This window comes from Rosa rugosa, chromosome 1 (genome assembly GCF_958449725.1).
Source record: "Rosa rugosa chromosome 1, drRosRugo1.1, whole genome shotgun sequence".
Classification (NCBI taxonomy): Eukaryota; Viridiplantae; Streptophyta; class Magnoliopsida; order Rosales; family Rosaceae; genus Rosa; species Rosa rugosa.
In genome coordinates this window covers 56,981,090-56,991,723 of record NC_084820.1, presented here as the reverse complement: position 1 = coordinate 56,991,723, position 10,634 = coordinate 56,981,090, and the positions used below count along the sequence as shown (strand labels likewise).

General features: G+C 36.0%; 1 protein-coding gene and 1 long non-coding RNA gene across 2 annotated transcripts; one reads left to right on the top strand and one right to left on the bottom strand.

Annotated features, from left to right (window-relative positions):
* Positions 1–955: 955 nt before the first annotated feature.
* LOC133742579 (protein PROLINE CONTENT ALTERNATIVE 22) lies at positions 956–2,455 on the bottom strand. Its single transcript, XM_062170264.1, has 2 exons — positions 2,081–2,455; positions 956–1,330 (listed from the first exon to the last, which is right to left on the bottom strand). The coding sequence occupies exons 1-2, from the start codon at positions 2,380–2,382 to the stop codon at positions 1,234–1,236; spliced, it is 399 nt and encodes a 132-aa protein (XP_062026248.1). The 5' UTR covers positions 2,383–2,455; the 3' UTR covers positions 956–1,233.
* On the top strand, positions 2,269–3,785 carry LOC133742586 (uncharacterized). The gene is made up of 3 exons (XR_009862638.1): positions 2,269–2,408; positions 2,504–2,590; positions 2,718–3,785. It is a non-coding gene; the product is annotated as an uncharacterized LOC133742586 (long non-coding RNA).
* Positions 3,786–10,634: the final 6,849 nt, after the last annotated feature.

Here is a 10,634-nt window from a genome sequence, read left to right as displayed (position 1 = left end):
GAGTTATGATTGGTGAACAGTTATTCCTCGTGACATGATGCCCTTCCGTAGACTTTCTCGGTTTCTCCATGAGTCCATTAAGAATTATTATTAATTTTTCTTTTATCACCTACCTAATATAGAAATCACACTACTGATAGAACACAGTGATATTTTATAAAGTTCGAAATCAAGTTTCAATTACAAATACCTTATTGATGATGTCTTAATCTGCAAATTTTTCACCATGATAGATTGATAGGTAAAAAGAAGAATATACACAATGTTGAAATGATACATCGTGTCCTATTCATTTATCTGTTTATCAATATCAAGTTGAATGACTAGCTTGTTTTGATTTGGAAAATTATGTACCGTTACTATTCAACCTTGATGGAGCACTTGTCATTAGCAGCGGTGGGGCTTGCTAATTCTCAACAACTCCAAGAGGGAAAGCAAGGAAAAAACTTTAGACAAAATGTAGAAGCCTAGAAGGAACACTAAATAGAAAAATTTGTAAAACATAGGAAGAAAATATTGTAACCAATAGGCTGGGCACGGGCCGGGCCCATAAAACACTAGCATGTGCCCACACTTTATGTGTGTGGGTGTTTTTTTTTCTTTTTGATAAGGAAGTGGGTAGTTTCTTAATCAAAGCAGTTTTCTACAATAATAACTATTATTTATTTTATTTTAAAGAATTTAATTTCTTTTTATTTTTTTAAATTGACATTATTGTCCCTGTTGGTTATTTCAATTTCTAAAGTTTTTTAACATTAGAGGGTTATATTTGTCAAATTTTTCAATTTTGGAGAGCAATCTCTCTTCTCTTAATAATAGTATAGATTTACAAAAACCTGTTGCCTGCCTTTGTGGAGAAAATCTCTGGAAGACAAAGGAGAGGATAAAATTTTCTTGAAGGGTTTCTGCACCCCAACATTTATTGAAGCATTCTGATAAAAAAATATATATATACAAAAAAAAAAGTGGAATTTTGGAGTACACTTTCTCCTTGAATTGTACTTCACTAAAGAAAATTTGGAATAAATTGTAGACAATACTGTGAATGTACATGGTTGCAATATCACTCATTCACCTTAAATGGTTATACCGAACCCTGACACAGAAGGGTAGTTGAAAAATCATGTAAGGAGGCACAGAGGCCTAGTTAATTATGAGGTTAGCACATCATGTAAATTAGTAGTGATCACTTGCAGCTTTGAATCTCTACCAAAACCTTCAACGCAATATCAATCACACTGGGAGTACTGCTCCTGATGAGGATCTGTTTTCTAGTTGATAGGGAGACCTGGTACAGCAGTTGCAGCATCTTTCTATAAACCACTCTAACCTGTTTTCAAAGCCATATAACAGCTAGCAGTCAAACTCTAGTAAAACCATAACTTAACTTTGCTGAGAAATTTACCTTCAATTAAAAAGAACTAAAGAAGGCAGGGGTAGTTGACTTTCTCTTTAGGTGTTTGGAAGGGTCAATGAAATGCCTGGCTAGCTACCAGTCAATAAGCTGTTACACTATTGAGTGTCTGTTAAGGTTGTATTTGGGCTGGGTCTAGGATTTGCTCAACTTTGAGTGGTTGGTGTAGGAATTGACCTTATAAAAGGTCCCATGTTTCTCAAAGGAAACAAAGCCTAGAATAAACCTACTAGTCATAAACACCTATCAAGGTCTTCTACATAGATCAGTTGCCTAAATTTGCAACATTGCATAAAAAATCACTTAATATTTAAAAATGTAATACTGTTCTAGATTTCCAGAATCTGGGTTCTTTCTGAAAGTTATGATTTTCCCAAAATATTCATAAATCCGATCCTCTGATGGAAGCTACGTACATACACTTAATCTTTGAATGCACCAATCTTAATGTTCTTTTTCCCTTTTCTCCACAAAATGCAAATTTTGAAGGGTCACTGTCCACATAAATTGTGATGCAAAAAGTAGAATATGACCACTAGATTAGAAATGTGTTTGCCCTTGTTTCACAAATGCTAAATGTTTAGATAATTATAAATCGCTTTTGGTTTCATCAGATTCCTGGTGACCAATGCTATCTAAATTATGTAATAAGATGGAAGGACTTACAAGTCTCTAAGGCATGAACTCCTGGAATCCAAATGGTCCGGCGCTGGTCTACTATAATCCAAGGAAAATGCTGATGGTGTCACTTTAGGACTAGGCTGCAGCTTCTCAGGGAGGAGAAGAGGGAGGTTCTCGGCAGACGTGTGGCTTGAGGGAGGGGAGAAAGGTGGCGAGGGAGACGGAGACGGCGAGAATAAGTACTTTTGGTTGCCGGGTCCAACACTGATGGGAAGTGGTGAGGGAGGTGTTGGAGGTGATGATGTTGGAGAAGCATAGAGTGCTCTTTTCTCATCATCAGCCTCCATTGGAATGAAGCGCACAATGCAGAATGGTTTGTTTTGTTTTTCTTTATATGCCTTGGAGAGTATGCAATTAGTGTCCCCTTGTTTTACTTTCCCGGGATTTTTTTGTTTGTTTGAATCTTAGGTATAAACCTAACGGTCATGGGGATGCTCTTGTTCAGCTGCTCACTCAATCTGGCGTTCTGCTCACTCAATCTGGCGTTCCAATTAGGTAAGTTAATCTTCTTCTTCGGCTTTTGGTTGTACTTGGTAGCTGCTACTTACTTGCTATACTATGGGCTTTGACTATTTTGTTTAGTATTGCTATATATTATCTGATGTTAAACTTTCTTGTTTAGGTGTATGATGTGATTTACCCCTCCCAGTTTACCAAACTAAAAGTTTTACCAGACTTTGAAATAGGCTAAACATCCAAGCACAACCTTTTACTAGTCAGTTTGTTGCACATATATACTTGGAATTGATTAGTTTGTTGCCAAATTCCCATGCTCCTACGTACACTTTGCTTTCCTTTTGCTAATTTCATTAGAAAACAATATATGAAGGTGAACAAAGGAATTGGCACAACGTACACCGGTGAAATGCACAGCCCTCTGCTAGCTAAACCAAATGTGCAAAGATGAGTGCACTAGCTATGTAATTAAACATCATAATTCATAAATCTGAGGTCCATCTTCTCTATGTTTATTGAATTTCAAGATTCCGTTTCAAATTTTGTTTCCTTGCAAGATTAATTAAGAGACAACGTTGTCACAGCCGAACTCTTACACCCTTAATATCTATTCTTCTTCAAGTATGTACCGTGTCTACACGAGTCTTTTTACCCACATTGATTTTCCATCTGCTTCTTTACGTGATCCTTCTCAAACTCAACCACTTACCAACATATCTACTAGTACTGATGCTCCAGCTGCATGCTAGTCATTCCAGTAACTTCCGGATGTCTTGACGATGAGCGATCAATTGCAATTTGTGCTCCATATATCCCGGCCACAACGATCATGCAATGTGAACTAGAGCAAAAATGGGATTCTAAGAAGAAGCGAGGTTATGCCACTAGAGTTTCTTCTGAAGTTAAAAGGCCGGACATGGACCCGTAAAGCAGCTGCCCCTAGCTTGTTCTGGAATGAAAACAAGCCGTGATTGAGGAGTATCAAGATTCAAGACATAAAGCTAGACCAAATTGCCTGCAAGTGGTCGGTTTTACAAAGTGAAAGAAATCCAGATTGCTCATCGGAAGATATAAAGCTCACGGCTACTATAGTCAAGAGGAACACAAACATAATGTTTATAGAAAGAACACGCCATACGTACTTGCATATACGAGCATAATGTTGGACACAAACATTATACCATCTGTAGCTTTATCGACTGCAGGTACTAGTATATCGATTTTACTATATATGAAAGTCCAGCAATTTTATTAGTACATTGATTGACAAACAACATTTGTACTTACTGGTGGGGATCGATATACGTACTAATAGTCTGTTATCCAAGAAAAGATATACTAATAGTCTAATACAATAGTTATTTGCGTCATCTGTTGATCTTAACTCTGACATCTTAAACAAAGGGACTTTTCAATCTCACTTTTTCAGATTGGTTAGTTTGTAGCGATTGTTTTTGGACCAAAAATCCTATTTTGACTAAGACCAAATCTCTTTTAATTAATTTAGAGGTCAACATATCGGTTATTGTATTGTAATAATGGTCATTAGCTGTGGTTTGTTATATATCAAGTCTTAGTTTCAGTAATGACACAAAGTCTATTACAGTCTACAGAAGCCAATCTTCATTCAGACGTTTTTCATTGAGTTCTCTCTGTTTCACCACCATCATCCATCTTGAATTCTTGATTACACAAATCTCACAGTTCTTTGTCCATTTCTGAAATAAAAAAATTTGATCACTAATTGAGTTGAAATCCGTAAATATATTATGTTGATGAAATTAGTACTCGGCTAGCCATTAGTTAGCTGTTAGATTACAGATAATGAGAGTTCAAGGCTTACATGATTAATCTGTTTGCTGCAAATGAGCTTTCTGTCAGTTGAGCCTGAATATAGATGGAGTTTACTTTGAATTTTCGCAGCCTTATTAAGGCTTTCCCTAGCTAGCTTGTACCACAATTGCAGCTCAAGTATTTGAGCTAATATCAGTGAGAGAGAGAGAGAGAGAGTCGTACTTGGGAAAAGTAGTCTTAGTGGACAACTTTGAAATTTGATTCAAGTACTAATTAACCAACTGTTTAGTCTTTATTAATCTATGTTCCTTATCTATTAGTCTTTAATTCTTTTCCTCCCGTTTAGTTGTACCAGTAGAAATAAGTCACCGGAAGCTGGGGCTTTTTATACATTCTGTAGTACCAACACTTCAAATTGGTAGTGTCGCGTGTCTGACACTCATTTGACATGTTTCGAGAATGTGTGGATAACTTTGAAAGTTTGAATTGTGGTTTGCTACCCATTCTTATAGTGTGAGGATCTTTCTAACTTTAGAGTTTAAGGGCGTGCTTAGTATGATTTCATTGAAATGAATAAGCCTAAACAACCACACCTCCATTGAGCTAAGTTTCACTCACAAACCAATCACTCACTTTAATGCCATACTGAGTTACTAGTCATGCTACAAGATGCGGCATATGACATTGGCTTTTTCACACCCACTCTCATTTGACACTTTTTTTTTAGTGGTGGTTATTTGTGTTACACCCCATACCCAAAGTTACTCGTTTACTAGTGAATTGGACGGCAAACAATAACATTCTTCTCTTTCCAGAGTTATATCTTTCAAATTTTCGATAGTTTCTCCTAAGGTAAGCCTCGTAGGGTCACTTCAGATTTCAAGGTGAAATCCGGGACAGATCCTGTCAATTTGACATAGGCTCCCTTAGCCGAAGGACGACGCAGATTGGTATTGATCGAGGTGGACGTTACCCTCTATGTTAGACGTGTTTGTGTTTTGTTTTGTGTTATACGTGGTTGGGTTGGCTTGTGTTCGTGGCTCTATAGCAACTCATATATCTACGATCTCTCAATAAGTCGCACACCTACGATCTCTCAATAAATTGTTGTTTCAACTGAAAAAAAATATCTTTCAAATTTTAATGATTATGTCTTGTCACGCATATCATACAAGTCTAGCATACTAATTAAAATCATATTCAGTGACTTGTTACACTTTCAAAGTGTATGGCAAACAATTAGAGATTAAAATCACTCGTCTCAATCTCTAACAAATTGAAATCAGTTTAGATTGTGAGAAATTGTCTCCTACTTCAGATAAAAGCGGTCAAAAATCAGAATATTGAAAGTGGTTATACCACAAAAGTTTATCATTTAAAAAAAAAAACCAAAGACGGAACAGAGAATTGAAACTTGAAATCCTCACGAACATTTCGGTATAGAAATATCAAATATATGACTATATGACTCCTCCCAATTGGTAGTAGGCATATCACCCCTGTATAACCATAATTACTCACAACATATGCACAACAATCATAAAAGGATCAAGGCTTACCTTCTGCAATAACTGTCATGGATTCCATCTTATGCAACTGCTTAACTCGATCACTGAATGTGGTCTTCTGTTACTTACCAACTTGCTTCTCAATGGACAGAACTTATGCAATAGTCGTGGTAGTAATCAGGGACCAATTCATCTGTATATATATGAGACTTAAACCTCAAGAAGCTTCCCATTAAAGCATTCCTTGTCGGTTTAGGTTTCACTGTTAGATTCCTAATGTATCACAACTTGTAGCCTTTCTTGTAGACTAAGCAATGGATTACTATCCTTAATGAATTGATACACTACTTCATTAAGTCACTAGTATTGATTTACTGTTTGTATCTATGTTAAACTAGGATTGATATTAAGCTAATCATCAATTACTTTATGATGATATGTGTTATGTCCATATTTGATCTTACAATCTCCCCCTTGGACTCACACATATCATGCTCGATGATTTGCACCAGAGAACATCAAAACCTACTTAACTTACTGAAGTGCGCGCCAGATAACAAACTCAAATCGAAAATCCATTCCAACATGGTCAGATCACAGTTACTTATGTAGAGCAAGAAACAGTATACATTTTAACAAAAATGCAGAGTTTCAAAACCACTAACACAAGCTTCTGCAATCCACATATGTTCAACCAAAAGTGATACAATATATGTTAATGTGTATCAACAAGTAAACATATATTAGGTCCTACTTTATGTTTCTAAAACCAGAAACTCAAGCAAATTCATTGAACACTGATGGCTTAAAAATATTGCTTGAACCTTATCATCATACTTCACATGATTTAAGCCATCTGATAGCAAGTATAACTTTAAACACAAAATCGATAATTTTCAGAACATTCAACAAAAAACTGCAGCAATAACCAAAATCTGAAAATACCTCAAAATTTATTAATAATAAAATCTATCATTACAAATAAGTTGTGATAAATAAAGTCAAAGGATCACAACTAAAAATACAAGAACTCAAAAACCTTAGAAATTTAAATTGCTCCAACTGGATTAACTCTCTACTGAACCTAAGCATCTAGATTAGCTAAAACTCCAATGTTGGATGTATGCTTCTGGAATGCTGCTACTGACAAGGCCTTGGTGAAGGGGTCTGCTAGCTGTGAATTCGTGTCAATGCTCAAAACAGCTATCTCACCATGCTTAACCCTTTCTCTAACACTGTAATACTTTAAATCAATATGCTTAGAATTATTTGATCTTTTACTGTTTTTGCTAAAGACAACTGCTGCTTCATTATCGCAATAAATCACAAGTGTGTCTGCCACAATGTGACTTAACACTTTGGTCCGCATCAAGAAATTCCTGATCCAAAGTCCTTCACACACAGTTTCATATACTGCAATAAATTCAGCTTGCATGGTGGAGGTTGAAACTAGAGTTTGCTTCATGGTTTTCCAAGCAACTACACCTCCTGCTAGCATGTACACGTATCCACAAGTTGACTTCTTGGAGTCTGGATAATTCCCTGCGAAATCAGAATCTGAAAATCCAACAAGTTTCAGATCCTCCACTTGCCTATAAACTAGCATATGACTTTTAGTTTTCTGCAGGTATCTCAACACTTTCTTCCCAGCTACCCAATGTTCATGGCCTGGATTAGACTGGAATCTCGATAAAATCCCTACTGCAAAAGACAAGTCTGGCCTAGTGCAGACTTGTGCATACATGAGACTTCCTACAAGTCTAGCATAAGGCTTTGACTCCATAATTTCTTTCTCAACATCACTATTAGGACTCTGCTTGTTGGTTAACTTATCACCTTTGGACATGGGAACTTCTCCAGCTGCACACTTTTCCATACCAAATCTCTTTAAAACTTTGGTAATATAATTCTGTTGAGACCAACCAAGTAGTCTCTGTGCTCTATCTCTTTTAATCTCAATACCTAGTACATAGGATGCTTCTCCTAAGTCTTTCATGTCAAAATTATTTGACAGAAAGCTCTTAGTGTCTTTAAGCAGTTTAATGTTACTGCTAGCCAAAAGTATATCATCCACATAGAGAACTAGGAAAATAAAATTGTTCCCAACTGTCTTCAAGTAAACACACTCATCAACAAGATTTTCTGTAAATCCAAAAGTAGAAATCACATAATCAAATTTCTTGTACCACTGTCTAGAAGCTTGTTTAAGGCCATAAATTGATTTTCTTAACCTGCATACTAAGTTTTCACTTCCAGCTTGCACAAAACCTTCTGGCTGCTTCATATAAATCACTTCATCTAGTTCACCATTCAAAAAAGCTGTCTTAACATCCATTTGGTGTAGCTCCATATCAAAGTGAGCAACTAAAGCCATGATTATTCTAAACGAGTCTTTTGTAGAAACTGGAGAAAAAGTCTCAGTAAAGTCAATGCCCTCCTTCTGTGTAAAACCCTTGGCAACTAATCTTGCTTTATGTCTCTCTACATTGTCATTTGCATCTCTTTTGGTTTTGAAAACCCATTTACAACCTATAGGTTTCTGATTAGGGTCAGGTTCAACTAATTCCCAAACTGCATTTTGACTCATGGAATTAATTTTTGCTTCCATTGCTAGCTGCCATCAATGAGATTCACTACTTTCAATGGCCTGGTTAAAAGTAGTTGGATCATTATCCTCTGCACAGTCCATTTCAATTTACCAGTTACTTGGTCAGTGACATGACTAGTTACAGGTACTTGACCAGTTACATGGTCTACATGTACTCGATCAGTGACTTGGTCAGATACTTGACCAGTTACATGGTCAGTGACTTGTCCAGTGACAGTTACTTGGTCAGTGACATGGTCAGTTGCTTGACTAGTTATAGGTACGTGATCAGTTACTTGGTCAGTTACTCGACCAGTGACTTGATCAGTTACTTCTTGTTCTAAAGGCAATGCTACACTTATATTCTCATCCGACACAATTTCCTCAAAATCTGAGGATAAATCCTCAAGGTTTGTATTGTGAACTTTTTCACTTAGAAACTTTACTTGATGTGTTTCAAAAATTCTAGGTGAATGATAAGCAGAATATAATTTATAGCCTTTAGATTTATCTGGATAACCTATAAAATAGCAACTAACTGTCTTAGGATCAAGTTTATTCAAGCTTGGATTATAAATCCTAGCTTCTACATGACATCCCCAAACATGGCAGTGGTGAAGACTAGGTTTCCTGCCACACCAAATCTCAAAAGCAGTCTTTTCTATAGCTTTGCTAGGTGTTCTGTTGCAAATATAATTTGCAGTTTTTAAAGCCTCACCCCACAGAAATTTAGGCAAACCTGTTGTACACATCATCCTTCTAACCATGTTCAAAAGAGTCCTATTCTTTCTCTCTGCAACACCATTTTGTTGTGGGTTATAGGGTGTTGTATATTGAGCTTTAATTCCATTGTCTTGCAAAAACAAGGCAAATGGACCCTTTTGTTGGCCGGATTCAGTGTACTTGCCATAGAACTTACCCCCTCTATCTGATCTTACTGTTTTGATTTTCTTTTCTAGTTGATTTTCTACCTCAGACTTAAAGATTTGAAAAGCTTTCAATGCTTGTGCCTTTTCTGAAAGTAGATAAACATAACTGTATCTAGAAAAGTCATCAATGAATGTGATAAAATACACATTCCCACAGATAGTTTGATGCCTAAATGGTCCACATATATCAGTGTGGATGAGTTCTAATAAATTTTGGCTTCTATATGTAGTCTTCTTTCTAGTATTAGTTATTTTTCCCTTAAAGCATATTCAACACAGTCTGTTAGATCAGAAAAATCAAGTTCATTTAGGATGTTGTTTTTCACCAAAATTTTCAGTCTCTCTTTTGAAACATGGCCGAGTCTTCTATGCCATAAAAATGCAGACTTTTCATTTAGTTTGGTTCTTTTAACACCTGTTAAAGTGCTAGTACTGTTTGTGTTATTTTCAACAAGTAAAATTTCTTGTTGAGCCATTGAACAATTTAACTGTAAATAATCATTCATAATAACACCAGAACCAATTTGAACAGAATTTTTAGAAATAAGAATTCCATTACTATCCATAACAAGTCTACAACCAGATTTTACTAAGGGGAATTTGATTCTATACCCAAATTGACACACCTCTTTTAGAATAAACCCAACCATAAGAGTGTTTTAATATACACCCAAATCAATTAATTTTTTTTATGCAAAATAAAAAAAACCTATTAAATAGAATAAATAATAAAACCCAATGTTGTTAAGAATTGCTAAAGCTGCCACTATCAAATTCGCCATTCACCTATTAAATATGATTGATAATAAAATCCAGATTTGTTGCCGATGGAAGTCGATCATGAAACGGCTGCCCATAGACGTCGCCCAAAATTACTCAACCCTTGATTTCAGCAATTGAAAATTCTCCTCTGGGTTGGAGGTTACGTAATCTCCATATTGAAGAGTCTAATCTGTACATTCAAAGCCGGTGTCAATATCTCTACAAGCTTGTGATATAAATGGATTGCACAATCAGAGGTTGGTGGGTTGCCTGTGTTCGACAGCATATCTGATTGGTACGGTTGATGAGTATTGTGGTTGCTACCTATTCAAAAGGTGTGTGTGCTCCTGACGAAGAGGTATTTGTTTTGTGATGGCTCTAGGTTTTTGCTATTGAGTAGGTATGATAGACTATACAAGTTCTTGATTGTAGGTTTTTGTTTCATCTTCTTGTTTCTCAATAGATACTACAAGTTAATTTTGATGGCTAAAGAGTACACCCAC

Bases quoted from the DNA above. Each gene is read 5' to 3' on its own strand.
- LOC133742579 (XM_062170264.1), bottom strand. From the start codon at position 2,382: ATGGAGGCTGATGATGAGAAAAGAGCACTCTATGCTTCTCCAACATCA. The intron at 1,331-2,080 runs GTAAGTCCTTCC...CTTTGAAAACAG, and splicing joins AGTTCATGCCTTAGAGACTT to GTTAGAGTGGTTTATAGAAA.